The sequence below is a fragment of the Ziziphus jujuba genome, chromosome 1 (assembly GCF_031755915.1).
Source record: "Ziziphus jujuba cultivar Dongzao chromosome 1, ASM3175591v1".
Classification (NCBI taxonomy): Eukaryota; Viridiplantae; Streptophyta; class Magnoliopsida; order Rosales; family Rhamnaceae; genus Ziziphus; species Ziziphus jujuba.
In genome coordinates, this window is record NC_083379.1 from 13678267 (window position 1) to 13705122 (window position 26856).

General features: G+C 32.2%; 4 protein-coding genes across 4 annotated transcripts; 3 read left to right on the forward strand and 1 right to left on the reverse strand.

Annotated features, from left to right (window-relative positions):
* The first annotated feature begins 4967 nt into the window (after positions 1–4967).
* On the forward strand, positions 4968–7444 carry LOC107433828 (beta-amyrin 28-monooxygenase-like). The gene is made up of 3 exons (XM_016045189.4): positions 4968–5970; positions 6084–6274; positions 7048–7444. The coding sequence occupies exons 1-3, from the start codon at positions 4983–4985 to the stop codon at positions 7354–7356; spliced, it is 1488 nt and encodes a 495-aa protein (XP_015900675.2). The 5' UTR covers positions 4968–4982; the 3' UTR covers positions 7357–7444.
* Positions 7445–10602: 3158 nt separating this feature from the next.
* Positions 10603–16078, forward strand: LOC107418544 (probable LRR receptor-like serine/threonine-protein kinase At4g29180). Its single transcript, XM_060820017.1, has 8 exons — positions 10603–10677; positions 11329–11441; positions 13851–13990; positions 14130–14347; positions 14542–14671; positions 14757–14816; positions 15337–15529; positions 15598–16078. The coding sequence occupies exons 1-8, from the start codon at positions 10603–10605 to the stop codon at positions 16076–16078; spliced, it is 1410 nt and encodes a 469-aa protein (XP_060676000.1).
* Positions 16079–17357: 1279 nt separating this feature from the next.
* LOC107418536 (beta-amyrin 28-monooxygenase-like) lies at positions 17358–19430 on the forward strand. Its single transcript, XM_025077513.3, has 4 exons — positions 17358–17976; positions 18073–18263; positions 19177–19250; positions 19331–19430. Exons 1-4 carry the CDS (start codon positions 17358–17360, stop codon positions 19428–19430), a joined length of 984 nt encoding a protein of 327 aa, XP_024933281.3.
* A 1433-nt stretch (positions 19431–20863) lies between these two features.
* On the reverse strand, positions 20864–25514 carry LOC107433834 (uncharacterized). Its single transcript, XM_016045196.4, has 2 exons — positions 24500–25514; positions 20864–21161 (listed from the first exon to the last, which is right to left on the reverse strand). Exon 1 carries the CDS (start codon positions 25355–25357, stop codon positions 24503–24505), a length of 855 nt encoding a protein of 284 aa, XP_015900682.2. The 5' UTR covers positions 25358–25514; the 3' UTR covers positions 20864–21161; positions 24500–24502.
* Between the last annotated feature and the right edge of the window lie 1342 nt (positions 25515–26856).

Sequence of the window (26856 nt, forward strand, 5' to 3'; positions counted from 1 at the left end):
GAGAAGTGTACTTGATTAGGCTGGTAAAATTTCTGTTTGAAAGTCTTTGCACACTTTTCAATTTATTAGAGTTGATTTTCTCTAGATTGCATCATTCATTTCATAAGCACCCTTATTTGGTAGTCACTGAAGCATATTATTCATTTAAATTTGACAGATAATGCACATGCCGTATAGAGAAACCTGGCTTTCCTTGTGTCCATGCAATTGCAGCATGTAAGTATTGACATATTTCTCCATATATCCTTTGCTCGGTGCATTACTCAGTTGGCTCACTCTGTAACGCATATTTGAAAACCATATATCCACTTGGAGATAAATGTCAGTGGCATGCTCCAGATGATGTCATAAACCAGCTTGTACTTCCACCTAAGATTGGCAAACAGTCAAGAAGACCAAGAAAGAAGAGGATTCAATCTCAAGGAGAGGAGCATCATCAATATAGATGCAGGAGGTGCAAACAGATTGGTCATAGTAGCAGAACATGCTCGGCCGCCGTACCTCTTGATAGCACTACCAACCAACAGCACCATTCAACTGAAGGACCATAAATTGCTCTACGCTATATTAAGACAATGGGGGCATGTTATGTGGTATGCGTGTGTTATGCAATGTAGTAAGGAATGCAATTAGTAGCTCAACCGCGTAACATGTGTTTTGGCATAATAGATGTTGGTTTTATGTGTTGTTTCATTGGAAAAGTCATTTATCATATTGTGTTGATAAAATATCAATGACCCTAAATAGAAAAAACCCCAAAAGTTCGGAAAAAGTTCTCAAATTGGCAAAAATATTTGATTACCGTAGGTTTCATCGGTAATTACCAAAACCCTTATGGTAATTACATTTTACCAATTTTTTGGCCCCCACAAGTCCCCTAATGTGTATTAAATGCAACAACATGCAAAATATACATTCTTCAATGATCCTAAGGAGAAAAAACCCCATATGTTCTGAAAAAGTTCTTAAATTGGCACAAAAATTTGATTACCATAAGGCCTTCAGTAATACTGATGAAACCTACGATAATCAATTTATACTTGCTGGAAAAATTACCATAGAAATCATCGGTAATTACCAAAACCCCTATAGTAATCACATTCGACAACTTTTTTGGCCCCCACAAGTTCCATAATGTGTGTTAAATGCAACAACATGCAAAATATACATTTTTCAATGATCCTAAGGAGAAAAAATCCCAAAAGTTTGGAAAAAGTTCTCAAAGTGGCAAAAAAATTTGATTACCTTAGGGCCTTCGATAATCACCAATGAAACCTTCGGTAATTTTTTCAGCAAGTATAAATTGATTACCGTAGGTTTCATCGGTAATTACCGAAGGTCCTATGGTAATCAAATTTTTGTGCCAATTTGAGAACTTCTTCAAAACTTTTGGGGTTTTTTCTCTTTAGGATCATTGAAGAATGTATATTTTTCATGTTTTTGCATTTAACACACATTAGGGGACTCATGGGTTACCAAAATCTAAAAAAAAAACCAGCTCAGTTATATTGCTTTAATATTTTCACCTATTATTTGTAGTTGAAATAAAATTAGATTGATTAAAAGAAAAAAAAAAAAGAGAGAGAACAGGCGACGCAAAATCTTCATTGTGTGTCGCCTATTACCAAAATCTAAAAAAAAAAACCAACTCAGTTATGTTGCTCTGATATTTTTATTGGTTATTTGTAGTTGAAATAAAATTAGATTGACTAAAAAAACCAAAAAAAAAAAAAAAAAGGAGAATAGGCGATGCACAATCTTCATTGTACATCGCCTGTTACCAAAATCATAAAAAAAAAAAGCTCAGTTATGTTGCTCTGATATTTTCACTAGTTATTTGTAGTTGAAATAAAATTAGATTAACTAAAACAAGCAAAAAAAAAAGAAAAAAAAAAAAGGAGAACAAGCGACGCACAATCTTCATTGTGCGTCGCTTGTTAACAAAATTTAAAAAAAAAAAAAAACCGAAACAGAAAAAACCCCATACATTCATCAATGACCTTAAATAGAAAAAATCCCAAAAGTTCGGAAAAAGTTCTCAAATTGGCAAAAATATTTGATTACCATAGATTTTATCGGTAATTATCGAAACCTTTGTGGTAATCACATTTTACTAATTTTTTGGCCCCCACAAGTCCCCTAATGTGTGTTAAATGAAAAAACATGCAAAATATACATTCTTCAATGATCCTAAGGACAAAAAAACCCCAACAGTTCTGAAAAGTTCTTAAATTGGCACAAAAATTTGATTACCGTAAGGCCTTCGATAATTACCGATGAAACCTACGGTAATCAATTTATACTTGCTGGAAAAATTACCGAAACCCCTGTGGTAGTCACATTTTACCAATTTTTTGGCCCCCACAAGTCCCCTAATGTGTGTTAAATGCAAAAACATACAAAATATACATTCTTCAATGATTCTAAGGAGAAAAAACCCCAAAAATTCTGAAAAAGTTCTCAAATTAGCAAAAAAATTTGATTACCATAGGGCCTTTAGTAATTATCGATGAAACCTATGGTAATCAATTTATATTTGCTGGAAAAATTACCAAAGGTTTCATCGATAATTACCAAAACCCCTGTGGTAATCATATTTTATCAATTTTTTGGCCCCCGCAAGTCCTCTAATATGTGTTAAATGCAAAAATATGCAAAATATACATTCCTCAATTATCCTAAGGAGAAAAAACCCTAAAAGTTCTGGAACAATTCTCAAATTGGCAAAAACATTTTATTACCGTAGGGCCTTCGGTAATTATCGATGAAACCTTCGGTAATTTTTCCAACAAGTATAAATTAATTACCATAGGTTTCATTGATAATTACCGAAGGTCCTATGGTAATCAAATTTTTGTGCCAATTTGAGAACTTTTTCAGAACTTTTGGGGTTTTTTCTCCTTAGGATCATTGAAGAATGTATATTTTGCATGTTTTTGCATTTAACACACATTAGGAGACTTGTGGGGGCCAAAAAATTGGTAAAATGTGATTACCATAGGGATTTCGGTAATTACCGATGAAACCATCCATAATTTTTGCAGGAAGTATAAATTGATTACCGTAGGTTTCATCAGTAATTACCGAAAGCCCTACGGTAATCAAATTTTTGTGCCAATTTGAAAACTTTTTCAGAACTTTTGGGGTTTTTCTCCTTAGGATCATTGAATAATGTATATTTTGCATGTTTTTGCATTTAACACACATTTGGGGACTTGTGAGGGCCAAAAAATTGGTAAAACGTGATAACCATAGGGGTTTCAGTAATTTCCGATGAAACCTATAATAATTTTTTCAGCAACTACAAATTGATTACCGTATGTTTCATCGGTAATTACCAAAGGTCCTACGGTAATCCAGAACCAAAGGACATTGCTCGCCATTAAAATAGCAATTGAAGATCTATCAAAACCATCAAGTGGACCAAAATTGAAATCCAGAACCAAAGGACTAATTAAGAAGCAAACCATATTCCCAGCTATGGCTCCCAAAGCCCCAAAGAGAACATTCAATTGCTTCTCCGACCTCCTCGATGCAGATTTTTCAAAAGAAACTTTGGCGAGCAACGTCAAAAACTTAAAAATACCCATAAATCCTAGTAGAATTGGAACAAAACTGCCATTTGCTAAAGACCCAGATTCTTCCGATCCACCATTTAAGTATTTCTAAAGTAGCAAAGAAGAAATAACCACAAGCGAGAAGGTAAAAGCATTCCGATACTCGTAGAAATAAAGGCGAGATTGAAGATGGGCATCATCAAGCATTAACCTAAAGATTTGAGCATTGCTTTCATTGAACTCAAACTTGTTGTCCTTAGATTTGGTCCTATTTCTAATCACAGCATTGGTTTTGGATGAGAACCCAGAAACTGAATAGGAGGAGCCACAAAAGGTCTCCTTATATTAAATCTAAAATAAAGGACATCCATGTTTTTTAAAATTTTTTTAAGGGTGTAATGGATATTAAAGGGCAAAACAAAAAAATTCATCAATGCAAGGGTATATATCATCATAGCCTTTCTAAAGAGGGTATTATGCCAAATTCCCCATTTCCTTAAGGGTCTTCCAATAGGGATATGGACTAAATTCCCCTAACTGAGGCAACTCCATCCTATTCACGGCCTAGTAGAGATGGATTATGGGATACCTGGCCCGGATGTAACCCATTTTTTTTTTTTTTTAAATGTTTTGGTTTTAGATTCTCAAAATTTTTTGCTTCGTAGCATAATAATTTAAACCTTTTTTTTTTTAATTCAAACAATATTTAATACAATCTAGAATACGTATATGAAAGACAATTGGTTAACAATTCTTTTTAAGCAAAGCATGTTATTTCCAAGCAACTTGACTAATTTGGATTCACATAAAAAAAAAAAAAGAATTATTTTGATATAATTAGTGTGATTTTTCTTTTTCTTTTTTCTTAAACAACTTTGAATATACTATTATTTATGATTAAGAGAGAGAGAGAGAGAGAGAGAGAGAGAGAGAGAGAGAGAGAGAGAGAGAGAGAGAGAGTGTGTGTACTATTATTCCATAAGACGTTTAATGCGGTATTTGATTTTAATATTTTGCAAATTGCATGTCAGTTTGTGTTTATTTATACCTATCATAATCAAAATTGACTACCATATATAATATCATCTTTTTTTATTGTAAAATACTATACATGATATCATACCCGTACATATAGCAAATTATTAATAATTGTTAATAATTATTTTTGTACTATATGATAAGAAAAACCAATTCTTAATAATTATTTGTACTATATGGTATCTGATAAAGATTTTCAACCAATATTATGTATACATGTTTATATTTTATTTTATTTTATTTTTTTAAAAAAAAAAGAGTAAGTATAATATATATATATATATATATTTTTTTTTTATCGGCTAAAAATGTATAATATTTGTTTCAAACTATACAAACCAGCAGTTTTCCAATTCACTTATCAGCCTTGTAGTAACATTTTGTGATATGTCTATCTCCATGGACTTGATCTTCCAATCTCTGTCTCTGCTGCTTTTCATCCTTTTCGCCACATCAACATATTTCTTGTTCAATCACAAAAATTACAGCAACAGCAAAAACCTCCCACCAGGCAGTGCCGGATGGCCAATAATTGGAGAAACCATTGAATTCCTCTACGAAACCCCCGAGAACTTCATCAATCACAGAACCAAAAAATACTCTTCACAAGTTTTCATGACAAACATTTTCCGACGACCAACCGCCATCTTTTCCGGTCCCGCCGGCAGCAAATTCATCTCCTCCAACGACCAAAAACTCCTCAAAGTCTGGTACCCTCCTTCGCAACGAAGCCTTTTCCAGATGAACCGACCAAACCCGACACCGACACCGACACCGTCACCGTCACAGCCTTCTCCGGCTACTCAACCTCAACCTAAAACATTGACAAGCGCTTCTGGTTTTCTTAGACCAGAAGCGAGGTACGTGGCGAAGTTTGACTCGTTCACGAAGAGCTTTCTGAGAAGCTATTTGGAAGCAAAACAAGAAGTAGTGGAGGTTTATCCTTTTGCCAAAACGTTCACGCTGACTTTGGCCTGCAATTACTTCATGGGTCTGGAAGATTCCGAGCGAGCAGAGAACCTGGTGGGAAAGTTCGACGACTTGGCTATGGGTATTCATTCCATGGATTTGAACTTTCCGGGTACCATATTCCACCGAGCAAGCAAAGCGGCAGCTGAGCTCCGGAAGGAACTTGGAATTTTTATAGAGGAAAAAAGAGTGAAGATGTCGTCTAATAATGGGGTTGTGAAGGAAGACTTGCTTTCCCAGTTGATTGCTGGAAACCAGAGTGGCAGGAAATTTACACCCCCGGAGAAAATTGTGGAAACGATGTTGGGTTTGCTGACGGCTAGTTATAGTTCTGCTGCCACTGTAATCACTTTCATGGTTAAGCATATTGGTGAAAGGCCCGACATCTACCAAAAGATACTCTCTGGTATATATGTATCCAACTTCATATATATTGATATTGTAACATTTTTAGTAAATTCTATAAATTTTTTTTTTTATGGGTATTAATTTTGCTTGTATTAATGAAATTGATGGCAGAGCAATCTGAGATATGGTCAACGAGGGAAGGAAGTGATGAAGAAATAGGTTGGGAGCATATATACAGAATGAAGTATACGTGGGCTGTTGCATGCGAAACTATGAGACTAGTAGCACCTTTACAGGGAGCTTTTAGGGAGGCCATCACTGATTTCACCTTTGCTGGTTTCACCATTCCCAAAGGCTGCAAGGTACACTCATATTATTTCAATGATTTTGATGATAAAAAAATGTTAACATTTGTTACATATGTTATTGCAAAAATCCTTGATATTATATATATATATATATATACATATTGCAATGATATATATAATCTGCTTATTTCTATGCATTATTTTTATTAACTGATACGACTTACTAATTAGTTTTTAAGTTAAATTGGATATAACTTTTTCAAATTAAAAATTTATACAAAAAAATGAACCCATAACATTACCAATAACATAAATCATATATGTTGATAATCATCAATCAATAATAACAAATAATATACATATATATATATATATGAAAATTCTATAGTGAGGACGGTCTATATGAAGACCGCAGTATTAGTGACGGTTTTTTATAGTATTAACGACGATTTTTTAGAAAATTATCACCAATACTATAAAAAATCGTCACAAATACTGTGGTCCGTATAAGGACCGTCCGCACCATAAATGGACTGTATATATATATATATATATATGTTTATCTTATATTAGGTGTATTGATGAAAAAAAAGTTTTATATTTAACTTTTATATGTTTTTCAAAAAAAGAAAAAAAAAAAGAAAAAGAAAGGCCTTTTATATGAATAGTATGGCATAAACAATCATTCATAATCAAATACTCAAAAATTATTTTTATAAGACCTCATGTTATATGTAATTACATGGACTGTATGTGTTACAATCCACATAATTATTAGAAATTACATAAATGACATTTGCATAATGGATGTATAACTGTTGGTGCAGATTTATTGGGCGGTAAATATGACAAACAAGAATCCAGAATATTTTCCTGATCCAAAAAGATTTGATCCTTCAAGGTTTGAAGGAGAACATGGAGGATCACATCCACCTTACTCTTTCATTCCATTCGGTGGAGGACCAAGAATGTGCACTGGTAGAGACTATGCTCGCCTAGTAATCCTCACTTTCATCCACAACTTAGTCAATAAGTTCAAGTGCCAGGTTTTATACCCCAGTGAGAAAATTTTAAGTAGCTTGATGATGCCAACCCCAGCACAAGGACTTCCAGTTAGACTCCACCCACTTCCATAATTAATGACAATTAATATTATGTAATTGTTGGGATAATCTGTCTATATTTTAAAGTTTGAAAAGCCAATCTATTTGTTTTTTTCTTTCCTTTTCGTCTTGTTATTTGTTTTGTACGTGGATCATAAATGTTTCAATCGCATATAAGATATTACTAGCTCTACATTATTATTTAGTTTTTTATGTATTAAATTAAGAATAACGTCACACCAATCATGCATATCATTGAACTTTATATATATATATATATATATATTTTTTTTTTTGGTTGCGAATATGTTTTTTCAAATGTTTATGTTTCAATCAATGACATGCATATAAGTTATGAAGTTTTATTTTTAATGTATTTGGGGGTGTTACGAAAATTAGTACCCTAAATAACTTTTAGGAATGTTTACTATATACTTTTGGTGTTTCTATTTTACCTCTAGTTTCAATTTTTTTGTTAAAAAAAAAAAAAGAAGTACCTTTATATATTAGCACCCTAAATAATATTTATGTTCCCTCTAATTTTAAATCTTTCAAGACCCTCAATTTTAATTTTGATTTCAATGTTGCCTTACATGATTAACTTTCATATATCCTTCAAACAAAATACTTTCATATATATATATATATATATATATATACACGTATATATATGTATATACAGTCCGTCTATGATGCGGACCATAGTATTGGTGACGGTTTTTCATAGTATTGGTAACGATTTTCTAAAAAACCGTCGTTAATACTATGAAAAACCATCACTAATACTTCGGTTCTCATGCGGACCGTCCTCACCATAGAATTTCCATATATATATATATGTATGTATATATTATAGTTTCCCTAATTTTCTATTTTTTTAAGTTAATTATATTTATTTTGATTTCACATGGGATTCTATATGGCTTATTACCCTTATTATAACTGAGAGAGAAATTTATTACCCATCTACATCAAATATTTTTGACGATAAAGAATTAGTAACACTATATTTGTTTCTTTAAATTACAGGATGAACTGCCACTTTTTTACAATTTATAAAAATTAATTTGAATTTACCTCCTTTTTATTGATTAACTATGTGCCACGTTAAACAATTTTGGACGCATGTGTATTAGAGGGCCTTGGGAGAGCCCAAAATCAAGGCCTGGCCTACATTCAGAGGGCAATAACAGCAGGAAATACGCATACTAAAATTAAAAATGAAAGATTGTTGCTTTCCTTCTCTATAAAAAGTTAAAATTTCGACAGAAATATTAAATATTTATAATATAAAAAAATATTTAAAATATTAAATATTAATAGAAATCCATAAAAAAATTATGAGAAATTAATTGAAATTTATATAAAAAAATAAAAAAATTTATTAAAACTTTAGGATTTGCTTGTTTAATTAATTAATTATCAATTTAATTATAAAAATTATAAAAATATTGAATAGATATTTCATTTCTCTTAACCAATCGATTTATAGTAAGCGTTAATGGTTATAAATATATTATTATTAATAAACAAATATGCAAAACTACATATTTAATAAAATTATTTATTAATTAAGATATATGGAATAATTATTACAATTATATGGTATTTCACAAATATCAATTTCATACCATAAAAAACTTTTGGGAGGTTGAAAATTATTAGTATGTTCTCCGTTTTCATTTTAAGATATGAAATATAAGAAATGATTATTAAAAATTGTATCTCTTCGATAAGTTTGTCCTTAATTGTTAATATTTCGTCAATATAAATATCTAATAACTAAGTTTGTAGAGAATATATTCCCTTTATATTTTTTTAATTTTTATCTACATTTTAATTTTTAGCTACTTTATAATATTTAGAAAAATATTAAATTTATTATTGTAAAAATATATATAATAATGGAAAAGTAAACTTGTAATTTGTCACGTTAATTTTCTCTAAAAATATGATAGGTAAACTTGTCTAGTATAATTTTGGATATTATTTATTAAATATAATTTTTTTAATTTTTATTTGCTTAAATATTGGAAGGTAATTAAAATATTAAAAAAATCTATCAATAATGTTAATTTGGTGAAAAGTTTTACTAAAATCAATAATATTCATAAAAAGTTTTAATTTTTTTTGAAAAAATTATAAATACTTTTAAATTTTTTATTAAAATTATGGATTTTTTAACTAAATTGTAAAAGATTTAATGTGGATGTTATGATAGAAGTTTCTATAGAAATTATAGAAAAATATAAAAAATTTCAATGGATATTATGAAAATTATATTATTTTTCATTTAGAAGTTAAATTTCATTTCTATATGTTTAAAAAATGTACAAATTTCGCAAAAAAATTTAATATGTTAAACTATGCTTCAATGTTGAGATCACAAGTTAGTAAATTTTTATTTACTTTTCTACGTTGAGCTCTTTAACAAGAAAAATGGATCTTTGCATGGTGGGTGTGTGCTCCACCACCGGATCCTTCAAAACTCCACCACCGGATCCTTCAAAATCAATGTGAATAGAGCTTGAAATAAAAAAATAAAAAATAAAAATAAAAAAAAGAAGTAAATTGTAAAGCTTAGGTTAAGAGAAAAGACATGTTCAAACCATCTAACTCAAACAATTTCCAACGGTAAATATCAGTTTCATGCTGGTAAAAACTCTCCAATAATAGATGTTAACATTAATGTCAAATTTTAACATTTACACTTTAATATTATGTGTTAAAAATTAGCAATGTCAAATAATAAATTTTACTAAACGGTGTTGGATACATCCTTTATTCATAAAATAATAATATTTAACTTAATAAAATGTTATGGGTTTCACATATTTTCATTATTGTGAAATCCAATGGCAAATTCGGCACCTATTATGTTCATTATTGTGAAATCCAATAGCAAATTCGGCACCAATTATGACATCACCAAAGTAGCATCATCAGTGGCATGCCTTTTTTGTTTTTTTTCAACTTTTCCACATTTTCTACCTCCTCTTTCATCGGTAGGCAATATGTTCACAACTTGAAATGGATATGTAGCCTTTAATTGTTATTATTTTATTTTTTTTAAGCCTTGTCAAACACTCATGCCAGATGTCAATGACAAGTGATTGAGTATGCCTAATATTTCATAGTAGCTTTTTTCCAACAAAGGACATGGAGAGTACAGCAATACCATAAAAATGCAAATCACGTTCACTTTTTGTCAAATTTCTGAGAAAGCATTGCGAGCATGGAAACTACAACAATTGGTTTCTTCCGACAAGCATTGCGAGCATGGAAACTACAACAATTGGTTTCTTCCGTCTACTTGCAGCTTTGACTAATATATGCCCACCGCCGATCGAACAGGTTAACATCTGCTTTTACACCACCAAAACAGCTTTCAAGAGGAAAATATTGTCCCTAAGGCCATCATGATTTGAACTTTGAGTTTGAATTTCATGAAATTTTAGTTTTTTAACACATGTCTCTCTGATTTTTCATTCAAAAAGTTATTATTGTATATGGACTTGCAAAGCGTATATTTATATATATATATATATATATATATAAATATGTATTGGTCACAATGATTTATTTTTTCTCTTTCTTTTTCTATGCTAGATGGAATTTTTTTTTTAAATTTTTTATTGTTATTACCATTAGAAAAAACAAATGCATTTTAATGCTAGTTTGTTAAAGTTACTTGTAGATATAAAAATATAAATGAGTGCTTTAAAGTTATGGAATAAATTTCAAAAGAATATTAATTGTGGTTTTTGAGTTGGTAATATTTGAGTAAAAACTTTGTAGTTTTAGAAAAATCATATTTAATTTGTAGAGGTCATATTTAAATAAGGTACATATTATATGCAAAAAGAAGGATCTTTTAGAAATTTTATTAGTACTAGGAAAAATTTCAGGAATTTGGGAGGGTCATGGCTTTTGTTGGTCCCCTCTGGATCCGCCCTGTGCCTAATCGTTAAACTTCTAATGGATCATAATCTATTTATTCTTCAGCTTAAAGAAATCATCCCTACACATGAATCGAATGGCAGTCTAAAAATGAATTTGCCGCAGTCGCTTTTAAGGAAACCAAATGAGGCAGCTTACTATAACAAACTTGAACACATGTTATTTGTAATATCAACACTAAAATCCAAGATTATCGTTTCAAAATATACAACTATATATACTGGACAAAGTTTCAATATTGAAATCGCAAGTTAAATAATTTTTTATTTGCTTTTATATGTTGGGCTCTTCCGAACAAAGAAATATAATAGAGCTTTGCATGGTGGGTGTGTGGTTCACCATCGGATCTTTCAAAATCAATGTAAATAGAGCTCACAATTTCAACACAATGACTTAAAATTTGATTACCAAGGAAAAAAAAAATTAAAAGAAAGAAAGAAGACTTAATCTTAGGTGCTTATGAGAAAATCCTATATATATAGAATTATAGAATTCACATGTATTTTAGCATTTGTATTTTGGCCGATTACACATAGACATTTGAATTTAAAACTTTCATATTAAATTTTCAATATACAATTTGTTTTACATCTTATACAACTAGATTTATATCATATTTTCAAAAAAATATTTCGTTGTTGAAACAATTCAAAATATCCCTTACCGTTATTACCTTTCAATTATTTGATATTTTATTTCCTAACTGGCAGCATAAAAAATCATAAATACTCTCAAATTTTTAAAAAGTGACTTGTTACATTTAAAAATGATAATAAAAAAAACAATATATACTAGTTTAAATATTAAAATAATTATTAATATATGTTCATTTAAATATTTTACTTTTAAAAAAACAAATAATGTTCCACTTTGCCTTTAAAATATTTTATTTCCTATATATATATATATATTTTTTTTTTAATTTTATGATATATTTACATATTTAAAAGTATTAAAATTAATTTACATTTTTTAATTTGTATTGATTTTTAATTATGAAATAAATAAAATGTTTTATATAAGAAAAATACAAAAACTTACTAACGGTAGAAGTCATTTCTACATTATTTCTACATTATTTTAAATTACAGAATACCTTTTATACACTTTTTTAAAATATGAGTAAACCAAAGAGGATTCGTATGATTTTTTTAAGGTTCATCCCACACTGTCACAGCTGAGATTATAATCAGCAGGGCAGATTCAGATAATGTTATACACGTTTGTCTTATCAACAAAGACTTGGGAGACACCCCTCAACACTTCAAGATATGATCATAAATACCTTTATCTTCATTACTACTCCTCTTTGAAAGATTTGGTTATATTGGAATTTAATATATACCTTTGAAAATGGATACAAAATACAATATGCCTTCTCTCAATTAATTAGTAACAAAGGCGAAGCCATACATGGAGGGGGACAACTGCTTCAAGTTTTGAATTTTGCAATTACATATACTGTGCTGAAGAAAAAGATACTAGAAATTTCTGTCTTTTATACGTACAAGTACAATGATAGTGCTCTGGTCGAGGAACGAGAGACTGTACAACCTCTCTCTCTCTCTCTCTCTAACACTCTCTCTCTCTTCTCCGCTCACGACTGAGATCAGAATGTTTTCTGGGCTTATTTCTTTCACTATCAAATATGATTAGGATTTATATATATATATATATATTTTTTTTTTTCTCCTTTATTTTTTTATGTTTAGGAATATAACCAATTGTCTTAGCATGATTGTAATAAGGTCTTTACAACATAAAACTGGCAATCAATCCGAGGTGCTCTTTGTTTTTCATGACTTATGTCTTAATACAACTTAATTTTAAGTTATCAGTACATTTTAGTTTGTTGGTTTGTTTGTTTTATTTATTATTATTATTTTCACTTAAAAGCTTAATATAAGATGTTTTTATCTGAATTGTTCCAAAATGTCTGAGCGCCTTTTGAATTTTTTTTTTTTTTTTTTTTTTTCCTTCTCAAAAATACCCTTACTTCCATTTCGCACCCAATCTCTCATGGCCGTGCTATAAGCTGCCTAACTTTCGGATGACGATTTAAGATCTGATCTGCTTCGCTCTCCTTAAAGTTAACACGCTGCAGCTGCTGTATTTCCATTTGCGATGCCTCCTTCTGATGTTAGATTTAGGCAATTGATTATGATTAGGATTTGGGCTGGTGATTTTTCAAATTACTAATTCATCCACGAATTAAAAACCCTGTTTCAATATTAAATTTGTATAAATATGTCATTTTTTTAAGTATCTAATATCTATCAATTTGAATGAAGTTTATCAACCAGGGTTTATTATGTCTTTTTAGTACAAAAAGATATCAACCATATCATTTCGTTTAGAAACCCAAAAAAAAAAAAAAAAATACAAAATATTTATTTAGACATAAGTAGTTATGTATATTAAGATCTTATTTGATGTCAAACTTGAGTATTTTTAAGACATTAGATGACTTTTTTCGGTGAGTGCTTCATATTCTGGCTCCTAGCAATATACAGAAAGACTGCAACATGATTACTAATTTTGTTTGTTATTTCTTTTGCTTATTTCAGTTTGGATGGCCAGAATCATACTGAAGCATATTCATCTGAAAGGAAGAAGGAAATTGTCGTAGTGGCATTGTTATCATCAGGAGTGGCGTTCATTTTAGCACTGCTTGTCATATGGATACTAAGAAGAGTGAGAAAATCAAGTAATGTTATGCTATCTAATATATATATATATATGTATATATAGTCCATTTCAGACTATAGTTTTATACAATTGATGTAGATTAGAGGAACAAGCTAAAATTTAGAAGGTATGTTTAATCTAGCTTTGGATGTGTGCAGAGGCAGAAATGAATAAGAAAGCAGGAAAAATAGTAGAAACAAAGAAGATTCAATTTAGTCATGAAGAAGTTTTAGAGATTACCAACAACTTGGAAAAGGTGATAGGGAAAGGTGGATTTGGGACAGTGTACCATGGTTGCATGAAGAATGGAAAACAAGTTGCAGTCAAGATGCTCTCTTTATCAACATGTCAAGGATACAGGGAATTCCAAATGGAGGTTTTTAATTGGCGACTTATTAATTGATATCTGTTAGACGGGAATGTACTTTAGCTTTTTTCTATTAGCAGCAAGTTAAATAAATTTTAATGCAAAGGCAAAAATGCCTAGACGTTACCTATTACTATTCTATTCGATAGCTAAGTAATAATTAACTAACTGCTAACAGAGGTATACTTTGTGGATTTGTTCAGGCTGAGTTGTCGATGAGAACTCATCACAGAAACCTGGTCGCATTCGTTGGGTACTGCGATGATGCTGATGATCGCTTGGCGCTTATCTATGAGTACATGGCTAATGGAAACCTTAAACGATATCTTTCAGGTGTACTCTCTTGAGTAGTAGTAATATGACATTATTACAGGTAATTAATTTGTTTAGGTAATAATGCAACATTTGACTTTTGCAGAGAGAAGTCGGGATTTGAGTTGGGAAAAGAGACTTCGCATAGCAATAGATGCTGCACAAGGTTTATCAATTAGGCATATTATGCATCTAACATAACATCAATAATGAATCTTCCCAATCTATTAAAACAAACAATATATATATATATAATGAATCTTACCATTTCATATATATATATATATATGTTAGAGTTGGTGATCCAAATTATTATTAACCCGACCCGAAAAGCTTGCAGGACAAACCATTTGGTGAAAATTACTTTTGTGAAAATTTTGAGGCTCTATGGTGGTAATGGAGGTCTCGGGCTGATACGACCGATCCGGTTTTTAAATTTATTCCATACAACATATATTACGTTTTTGCAGATCAGTTAAATTATGTTTTTAGCCACTCTATTTGCTTACCTTTTATAACAATCTTTTCAATAAAAGTTTTGTCTCTCTTTGTCGGTGGTTTTTTCCCGTCAAGATTTTCCATATAAATCTGTGTTTTGTTTTCATTCTGGTTCTTCTATTGCTATTGTTTTTGTCTTATTTTCATAACAATACAAATTTAAATTGGTGTAAATATTGGTGGGACAGGTCTAGAGTATCTGCATCACGGATGCAATCCACCAGTAGTCCATAGAGATGTGAAGACAGCAAACATACTTCTAACCCAGAACTTGGACGCTAAAATAGCAGATTTTGGACTTTCCAAATTACTTCCCAGCAACGAACCCACTGATCATGTCACAACCTTAGTCATGGGGACAGTAGGATATCTTGATCCAGAGTAAGTAGTTACTTAATTTCATGAATTAATAGGTGTGAGAAATAATTGTTGCATTTGTATACATGCAGGTACCGCACTCATAATAGGTTGAACGAGAAAAGCGATGTTTACAGTTTTGGTGTGGTTCTGTTAGAGCTAATCACAGGCCAAACTGCAGTCATTAAAAGCAACAGTGAGCACTTTACGCACATAAAACATTGGGTGGTTCCTAGGCTCCAACAAGGAGACATAGCCAGAATTGTTGATTGTGAACTGAAAGCTTCAGATTTTGAGGTGGAGTCCGTTCGGAAAGCTTTACAAGTAGCAATGGCATGCACAAATTCCATCTCCATTCGAAGACCAACAATGGACTCTGTACTTGCAGAGCTTAAACTGTGTTTGGAGAAGGAGTTATCTAGGAATATTGGAGATCAAAAATCCAGGGCACGTCCTTCGACAGAGGAGATGTTCATAACAACAGCTTCTCCATCTGATGATGAAGTGCGTTTTAGGCATAGTGATCACAGTTCCATGAATGCTGAATCCATGACTGCTCCATTTGCAAGGTAGCAGAAAGCTTGGTTTAGATTTGCAGGCTGCAAAAGAACAATGGTCTTGGATCAAGTTTGCGGTTATTGGTTTGAAACTTTTGTTTCTTTTCTTCTTTTTGTTCCCACGCCAAACTTTCCATTTTTCTCGGGCATTTATGTGTACAGCTGGCCCGTAAAATTATGACTATTGTGTTAAATTACTACATTACTTGGTCAAGCAATTTTAGTGAATGATATATATTTATATATATATATATATATATATTTTATATATATGCAAGCCATGTAGCACAATTCATTATTCATACATGAACATCAATTGAATTGTATAAAATCTTTGGAGTATATATGTTCAGTAAAATTTGCTTATCATTTTTCACATTTCAGGGAGTCTGATGTCTTTCTTGATGCCTCCATAAGGCATAGGTTTCATGTCTTGGGGCTTTATACCTCATTCTTAACCTGAGAAAAGAGAAAATAAAAATAAAAAATAAAGGAAATAAAACTAATAAACTATATGGAAAATATTAGAGAAAATAACCAATAAACAACAGAGAACTAGAAGAGAAAAACTCTTATTTCTTCAGAAGTTGCAGGCCATGCCAATTAGTACCTATATCACCAAAATTGACTTCTAGTTTAAGGATGAGAGAGTAGTTTTTTTTTTTTTTTTTTTTTTTTACTTCTTTTTTTGCAATGAATAGATACTTGTTAATTAGTAATAATTACATGCACCTTGTGCGCTATATTTCCAACCAATATATTTTGTGCAACAATATATAAACAAAAATATATTCAATTACTAAATGATTGATAACTCATGTCAAGGATGACGAAAAAGGTTTATGCATTGCATCCTAGTTCAAACTAAATAAACCAGCCTCCTGTTCCAATCACTTCTTTTACGTGCTCTTCCACTTAATTCATGTAACATATTGGTGAAATATCTATCTTCATGGACTTGATCTTGCAATCTCTGTCTCTGCTACTTTTCATCATTTTCATCACATCAACATATTTCTTGCTCAACCACACAAATTCCAGCACCATCAAAAACATCTCACCGTGCAGTTCCGGATGGCCCATAATTGGAGAAACCATTGAATTCCTCCGCGAAACCCCCGAGAACTTCATCAATCACAGAACCAAAAAAGTACTCTTCATAAGTTTTCATGACAAACATTTTCCGACGACCCACAGCCATCTTCTCCGGCCTCACCGCCAACAAATTCATCGTCTCCAACGAGCAAAAATTCCCCAAAGTTTGGTACCCTCTTTCGCAATGGAGTCTTTTCCTCATGAACCACCCATCTCCCGCACCACCACCTTCTCCATCTTCAGCTCCAGCTCCAACCAAACCAAAACCATCGACCAGCGCTTCTGGTTTTCTTAGGCCAGAAGCAAGGTACATTTGGAAGTTTGATACATTCACTAAGAACTATTTGAGAAGCTATTTGGACGGAAAACAAGAAGCCGAGATTGATTCTCTTGCCAACAAGTTCACAGTGACTTTGGCCTGCAATTACTTCATTGGTGTGGAGGACTCTGAGCGTGCAGAGAAGCTGGTGGCAAAGTTGGACGACTTGGCTATGGCTATTCATTCCATGGATTCGAACTTTCCGGGGACTATATTCTACCGAGAAAGCGAAGGAGCAGCTAAACTCCACAAGGCACTCGAAATGATAATCGAGGAGAAGAGGGTGAAAATGTCTAATGGGGTTGTGATGGAAGACTTTCTTTCACAGTTGTTGATTGCCGGCAGAAACCAGAGTGGCCCGAAATATAGGCCGCCGGAGAAGATTGTGGACACGATGATGGGTTTGCTGACTACTCGTTGTTGTGCTGCTGCCAGTGTTATCACTTTCATGGTTAAATATATTGGTGAAAGACAGGACATCTACCAAAAGATACTTTCTGGTTAATTAGAATTTAGAACATTATTCCTTTTTGTGCTATCTAACTTCCCAAAATATTATTATTACCCATTTTATATATGTTCTAATTTTGAAGCAGAACAATCTGAGATCATGTCAAAACGGGAAGATGGTGATTCTTCACTTAGTTGGGAGCATATATATAAAATGAAGTATACGTATGCTGTCACATGTGAAACTATGAGACGTGTAGCACCTTTACAGGGTACTTTTAGGGAGGCCATCGCAGATATCTACTTCGCTGGTTTCACCATTCCCAAGGGTTGCAAGGTACACTCACATTATTTCAAGGATTTTGATGGTAACAAATGTTAAATATGCTGTTGAGTATTATACATTCTATATAATAAAACTGTTGTGGTTCTTGACCATTATAAAGAAGGAATATGAGAAGAAAATAAAAAAGCAATTCTTATTGCTCTCTGGAAATAGATTACAAAAACGAAACTTCTTTCTTTTGGATTCTAATATGGAATCTTTCTCTTCTGTCAAACTCTCTCCTGGAGTTTTTAAACTCTTCTCTCAAGCTCTCTCTAAAGTCTTAAACTCTCTCTCTCTCTCTCTCTCTCTCTCTCTCGGAGTTCTTACTCAATACTCTCAACACTCCTCTCTTGGGATGAACAATATTGAGATGGATGAATGCAATGAGAACTAGAGCCTATTTATAAGCTCACAAGGTTGGCTGAATGTCCAAGTTTTTCAACCGATTCTGACATTCAATACCAACTCTCTGGTAATTGCCCACAATTGTTGAGCTAGTTTTATGCTGGTAATTACGGTAGTTATTGTCAACAATGGTGAGTTGTGGCAGTGCAGCTGGACTTTACAAAAACTAGGAATAATATTTTACTTGCTAATTTCGGACATTTTATGTTATCTCAGAAATGCTTCATTACATGCATGTAATCCATGGAATATTTCATCCCATGAATTATAGGGAATCAAGTGGGAGTAAAACTAGTATATTTTTATACCAATAACATGTTACGAGGCAAAATAATGCGTAATTTTTTTTTATTATTATTAGTTTGAATCGAGTTTTACTCCTCCTATGATCACTTATCCATTTTTGTTCAATATTATTTTTTCAACAATGACCCCGCCATTTTTGTTTATATTTTTCTAAATAACTTGTTGCCTGTAGCACTATTGTTTTATATTAGGCGTACTGATGGTGATGCAGATTTATTGGGCATTTAATATGACAAACAAGAATCCAGACTATTTTCCTGATCCAGAAAGATTTGATCCTCCAAGGTTTGAAGGAGAAGAATGTGCACTGGTAGAGACTATGCTAGCCTTATAATCCTTACTTTCATTCACAACTTCGTCAACAGGTTCAGGCGGGAAGTTTTAGTCCTCATTGAGAAAATTTCATGTAGCGTGATGACGCCAACCCCAGCACAAGGTCTTCCAGTTCTACTCCACCCACTTTAATAATTAAATAACAATTAATAATATGAAATTATTGGGATATTAATCTGTTTGTTTTAGAGTTTAAAACCAATTTGTGTGCGTTGTGTGCGTTTTTTTATCTTTCTTTTACATACTCTTTTGGTCAAGATCAACTTAAGTGTAAAAAGCTTTGGTTGATTTTGTTGTTTTTTCCTTTGGACTTCTGTCTCTGCTATTTGTTCAATGGATCATGTTTCAATCGCATATAACTCGCTCTACATTATTACTTGGTTCTTATATCATATATAAACCTTTTTTTATATTTGTTTATTTGTTTTTTAGTTACGAATATGTTTTTCCCAAATGTTTATGTTTCAATCATTGACACGCACATAACCATGTCCTGTTTTAATGTCTTTGTAAAAGTACGCTAGATCATTTATAGGAGTATTAAAAAAAAAAAAAAAAAAAAGGTTTCCCTTCGATTTAGATGGGACGTTGTTATTACAATTCAATTAGATTTTGCTCTCTAACAGATTTTTATATTTATTACCATCTTCTGAACATGTTGTATTCAATCATAATATAAGATTCTACATGGGATGTTAGACTGAGAAATTGGTGAACTAGGGACATCATATTGTTATTTTAAGAGATTGAATTGACAAATATATGTTTCTCTAAATTACAAGATGAATTGCACTTCGTTTCAGAATCTACAGCAATTGTCACATTATCCCTTTTATATTAATTTTTTTGCAACATTATGTCTTGTATTCAAAAAGTAAACACCAAACGACCTTGTAGGCTTCTACAAAAGGGTAATTTTGGGGCACTTGAGATAAACGCATGGTATCTCTAATCTTGGACAATCTACGAGATGCGATCTATATATGAGTTGTTTATTTACAGCAAAGCGTGGAAAAGGTAGAAGTGTATTACTATGCTAGAACCATAATCCATAAAAACTTGGAAATTCCTCACCTTGAAACACCATAAGCCTACTGTATTGGTAATACAGCCGCCTATACATACAACATAAGAGCATCATACATTGTCCATCTCCATCAAAAGCTCATTCAGTAGTTCAAACCATACCTTATTTTAAGGTCAATACCCAACTGCCAATCTATGATGGATTTCCTGTTCCAAGAACTTACCTGCTAGAGCTTAATCATCATTCTTCTAATGATGATAATTCATGTATTCTTCACCCAAAGAAATCATCAAATGAGCAGCACCAACAGTAAATTCTCTCCTTATAGATCGTTTAATGCCTTATATAATGGAAATATATGTCGTACATACTCGTCTCTGTCTCTGTGTGTGTGTGTGTGTGTGTGTGTGGTGCATATCTAAAAAAGTTCTACAAAATTACAACACTTCAAATAATAAGAACACATATAAAGCATACTAGACCAGGCTTGAATTCAGGGAGGGTGTAAAAATTTTCACAGGCAGAGTATTCTAGTTGATACTTTCAATCATGTCGTTCTAATATAACTCAAATGTAATTTTATATAAGACAAAGACTGAGTCACATATAAATACGGGGCAACTTGCGCTAACTGAAGATCTAATCATCGGGTTGTACTAACATATAGGTCATACTGTGCTAAATCATAACAATATCTACTAACATAACATCAACAAAATCCCAAATACAAGAGGAGAAAATGATTCGCACTGGTCCAAACCACTAAAAATGGTGATCGAGTCTGAGACAGCAAATGACAGCAGACAGTGAAAACATTCAGAACACTTTTAATATACCTGCCACAGAAGATTAGACTAACATCAATTTCAGAGCAAGAAAAGAATGAGCAATCATTGTAAAAAAGGACAAATAATATTTTGACATGTGCATGTAACAACTACAAAATTCCCAACTCAAAATGAGTTCTATAATGTCAATATTACTGCAGAAATAAAGGTAAAACAAAGATATGCATAATCACTCAACCCTATAAGAGTTAATTAACATAATGTTTTGGACAATTATTGGTGAAGAAAATGGTAAAATGGCAAACAAAAGTGTCTCCCAACTCTAAAATCCTATATAGACAAAGCTTTACAAGCATTGTTCAAATATCCATCAGAAAACAGAACTAACAGAATAATTGTAATTATAGACTTGCCTACAAATAATACACTTCGCCTTTTTTTTAGTTTTTTTCCCCCTTTTTTTGGGTCTTTGATGTACATACAGGTAAAACAGAGACTATCCCTAGAAAAAGGAACAAAGTAGATATTCTTATTACTCGACATTCAGCAACTAAATTGTTTCTAGCACAACATATTTTTTTGCTCAGAATAGACAAGGACCTGTGATTCAAGAAAACAGTGAAAATCACCCAGCTACCACTCATATGACTCTTCCAATATATTTGAGTGTTAATTACACGACATAAATGTCAAAGACATGTTTATCGTTTGTGTTCTTGGTGCAGGTCTCCTCTAATTTGAAATTTTTGTAAAAGATTCAAAATATAATTACTAATTACTAATTACTAATTACTAATAGGTAATAGCTCCATAAAGAAACAAATTTTCATCTGAAAATCTAAATTACCCCAATACAGAGAAATCATGAGTGAAATTGGTTTTTCAAAACTGGAATATCAGTTGCATGTATTAAATAACATCACTCAGCACAGCGAGAAATAGAGAGATCACAAGTGAATTTGATTTTTCAAAATTGGTGTCTTTTGGAGGTACCAGAAAACATCACGACATCACCGGTGCAATATAAATATACCTCTAAAACAGGTTTTGGGAAGGATGTAGATGTCCAACCTCATTTATTTCAATTAAATGATAGACACAATTCTATAATTATAATAATTTTCAGGACAAAACATTGATGTATAACAATATGCCAAATTTTTTTGATAATTACCACAGACAGGACAAAGCTTGTGCTCATATTCTATCAATTTGACACATATTATCCTGAGCATAGCATCCAATAGCAATATGCAAGGTTATACTCTATTGTAGAATTAACAGATCAGCAACCTAGGTTATAAAAAGAAAGGGAATGCCATTTCCATCACATAGCTCACAAATCTAAACTTATGTTGGAAATACAATATTGTACTGAGAAGGGGAAAAACAAGTTCACATTTTTGAAAGAATATCTCAAATTACTGATAATATGGAAGAAATAAAGCTAGAAAAGCAGAAATAAGAAAAATAAGAACCGAAGACCAAGGGGTCAAGGTGAAACATAATTAGTTAATTGTTTTTATCCGAAATATTTTGATTTTTCACTTATGCAATGAGATGTGCATTTACAGTTGGCACTTTGGCCGGCATCCTTCTTTTCATTTCCTAACAGAGACATTTATTTACAATGGAGATTTCATTGAGTTTCCATGAAATATAAGATCGATGGTGAAAATGTGCACCAACACTCTAGAATGGACATCTTCATCAATCCTAGTCTATATGGATTTTTTTCATGTTAAATTGAACCAAAAGATAATTTCATCAAATAGCATAAGTTTTTAAGGCTATAAGCATGTAATAAAATATGAAAAGCTGATGACATTCTTGGGTAAAGAATTTTCTCTGCATACTTTCTGAAAATTTATCTTTGGTTTCAAAAGTTTAATGCTTCAAAGCTTCCCCCAAAACCAGAGACTCAGAGTTAAGTTCGGCATAATAATTCTAATTATATATGCATTTATGTACTTATGTTCCTTGCTTCTATAATTTACAGAATAAAGTTCAAGTTCGAGCCCCATAACTTTTCTATAATTAGTGCTACAAGTTTATATAATCATGCAGTTTGCAAGTATCTTTGCCATAAGGCACATTTTAAGGATGTTTAGAAAAAACATTGCTTAACTTTGTGCACTGCTGCAGCACAAAATACCTAAGCACAATGGAACTTCCAGACTACAGAAAAGAAAAGAGTTTATTATAGCATCATAAACACCACATAAAATTCTTAATCAAAATCAGGGGAAGATACAAAAATGATCAACGCTATACCAACAGGTGAAGGAATGCATGGGATTGTCACTGCATCATAATCTGAACTCTCCAAAACCAACATCCCCATCCAAATTAAAGTTATAATCATCCTCGTATAATCATCAATTGATTTTGATAACCTTACCTTCGCTCTTCACAATTCTATTTTCCCTCCCTCCCTCCCTCTCTCTCTCTCTCTCTCTCTCTCTCTCTCTCTCTCTCTCTTTGTCTCCTCTTATTTTCCAACATGTATTTGATTCGGCAAACCAAATATGGAAATGGATTCAATCAATCATTCAACATTCTCTTGTTTCAACCAACCAAAAAATTGATTTCATACCTTACTTGATTCTGTTTCATCATTGATTTCATGCCAACTAGAAAATTTAAAAACAAGAACAAAAAATTGATATCAGCATACATCCAAATGCTTCTTAAGGTTTACTTATGGGAAATGATCATCATGAAGAGATGCCTATCCATCCATTAATCTCTACTCTATCAAGGAGCACCATCCACCCTGTCAATTGCTCCCATTCTATCTTCTTCTTTTTTTAACTAAGAAAGTATAACAAACTTCAAATTATTTATTGCATCTCACAAAACAAAAAGATCAACATTAACCAAAACTTGGAGTAACAAAATAAAAGTAGATTAACAACAAGGGCGGAGCAAGACGGACAACTAAAAAACAAATGCTGCCATCCACTGAAACATTGAACGAGTACTAAACATCTAAAATTTAACCCATTCAAAAGAATAATCTCCCTCCTACATTTTTCTCTTTTCTAGTACATTCCAGGGTTTGAATATCTTGCAGTTAAACTTGGCATTCCTTTACAAGACAAGACTACGTTCTATTGAAAGAAAAGCACCTAACTAAGAAATGGGTTTTCATAATTTTAGCCACAGAAGCGCTTCTTCTTCCTTTTCAGTTTCTTCTGAAAAGAGCAAATGATAAATAAAAATATAGTGTTTTCTTCTGAACATTCTAAGCATCTCACTATCTATTTCCAACTCTTACGAACAAATTGAGCACAAACACAGTCTATACTAGCATATTATAGAAACACATAAAAAAAAAACTGTAAAAACAAAACAAAAAGAGATTAAAAACAAAGTAATCTCACCGATCATTGTTGCTGATTTTGCTGTTGGTTTTGAGGATTTGGCGGAGGAGGCATTCCAGGGCGTGGTGGTCCAAACATAGGAACGGCACCACCAGGTGGAGGTGGCATTCCAGGACGAGGCGGAGGTGGGGCGGGCATTCCAGGGCGAGGCGGAGCAGGTGGTCCTCTCATCATTTGCCCAGGAGGCGGAGGCCCCATGGGTCTCTGACCAAACTGAGGAGGCGGAACCTGATACTGCGGCGGCGCACCACCGGGCCGAGCAGCGAATTGCGGTGGCTGAACCTGCGGCGGAGGTCCCCGAGACATAGGAGGCGGAGCCTGACCTGGAAACCCCGGCATCTGAGCAGGAGGTCGGATAACCGGAGCCGGGGGATAGGTCATGGGCGGAGCCGAAAGCTGAGGCACCGGCGGACGGGAGATCTGCGGCTGCATCATGCCGGGTGCAGGCCCACCAACACCGCGAACTGGGCCGGAGAGACCGGGCTGGGCCTGAGTGAGTGGAGCGGTGGGGATTCCTCTGCCAGCGGCGCGGCCAATACCCGGACCGGCCATGGCGGCGGCGCTCACGGCCTTGGCACGTGACTCTTCCTGTGGCGGTGGGCCCTCAACGGTCATGGAGATGACCTCCTCGCCGCGGAGGAGGACGAGGCCGAGGGTGCGGCGGTCTTCTCGCTCCTCGTTGCTCTTCTTGCCTTTGGCCGGAGGGAGTTTGCGGAACTCCTCGCAGTCGCCGAGGACGAGATTCATGTGGCGGTCGAAGGCCATGAACTTACCGACGAGCTGGCGACCATCTTGGATGGTGACCCGCATGCGGTAGTTGATGTATTGGAGCATCTTGGAGCTCTTCGACATCGACATTGTGTCTCCGTAAAGTAGAGAAAACCCTGGCCGGAGTAGATTCTGTGTGTCAAAACCTCACGCGAGCGCCACAGAGAGAGAGAGAGAGAGAGAGAGAGAGAGAACAAGATTGAAGACTGGCTGAAGCCCTTCGTTTGTTTAGACTAGGGTTTTGAATTTTTAGAAGGAGGTTTTGACGTTTTTTATTTTTATTTTTTATATTTATATATATTATTAAACCCCTGTTAATAGAAGCTCTATTTCAGGATAAAAAATTTTTTATAAAAAAAAAAAAATGTTTGTTAAAAATAAATAAAAATTTATTAATTAAAAAATAAATTTTTGTAAGTTATTTTAGGAGTTTAAATTTTGAATTTTTAAAAAAAAATTTATTTTATATAAAAATTTAATAAAAATTTAATATAATTTAATTAGTATTTAATGTATTTTTTTTATTTACAATTAAATATTTATTTATTTTTAATAAAAAAAATTTTAAAAAAAATCTATTATATAAAATTTTACAAATTAAAATTTTATTTTCATCAATTATATTAAATAGATTAAATTATATGATTTAAAAACAAAATCAATTTTACAATTGAATTAAAAAAAAAGATTTGGTTTCACAACTTTTGCCTTAATAACAAATGCAAATAAATAATATTGTAATTAACTTTTAGACCGAAAATATTGTAATTAGTTACTGTATTAATTCTTTAACTTGGATTACACTATTAATTTTTTACTAAAAATTTTAAACTTTAAAATGTGTGACTTATTTTATTTTGAACTTGTTACCGCATGTATTTAGTTTGTATTGGTTCATTAATTAACAAATTATCACATTATTTGTTATCCAACATTGAATGATTTTAACAGTACAATATTTTTCTAATACTGAGCTTACTTTCAGAAAATGATAAAACTTTTCTTACATTTTTTTTTTCCCAGCACATTTCCCACATCGACCAAATTACTAATAATGAAAATTAATTCTTGAAAAATTGAATGGTCAGAAAAAAAAAAATCCTAAAAATCAAATTTTACCAAAACTTTACCATTTAGATTTTGCTACATCCAAACTATACTGTGAAGCTTGAAGCATTAAGAATTGAAAAAATTAAAAGTTATATAATCAAGTTTACATAAGAACAATTTGATGCTTTTACATTTTTTTTTTATTATCTCTATATTATATTAAATATTAGCATTTAAAATTTTGAAATTGAACAAATATGAGTATTAAGGTTAGCATTTAAAATTTAGAAAATGATCAAATATGAATATAGTGATATATTAAAATTCTATATAGAGAAAATAAATTATCAGAATTCAATAATTAATAAATTTAAGAGTAGTTCTTTTTATAATTCCAAAATGATTCTATACAGTTCTATTTTTTATATACTACTATTTGTATGTATAAAAAATATAAAATTACTTAATACAATATTATTAATGCCTAAAATATCCCTAATTTATATCATCCTAAAATTACATATCTTTTACAAATAAAA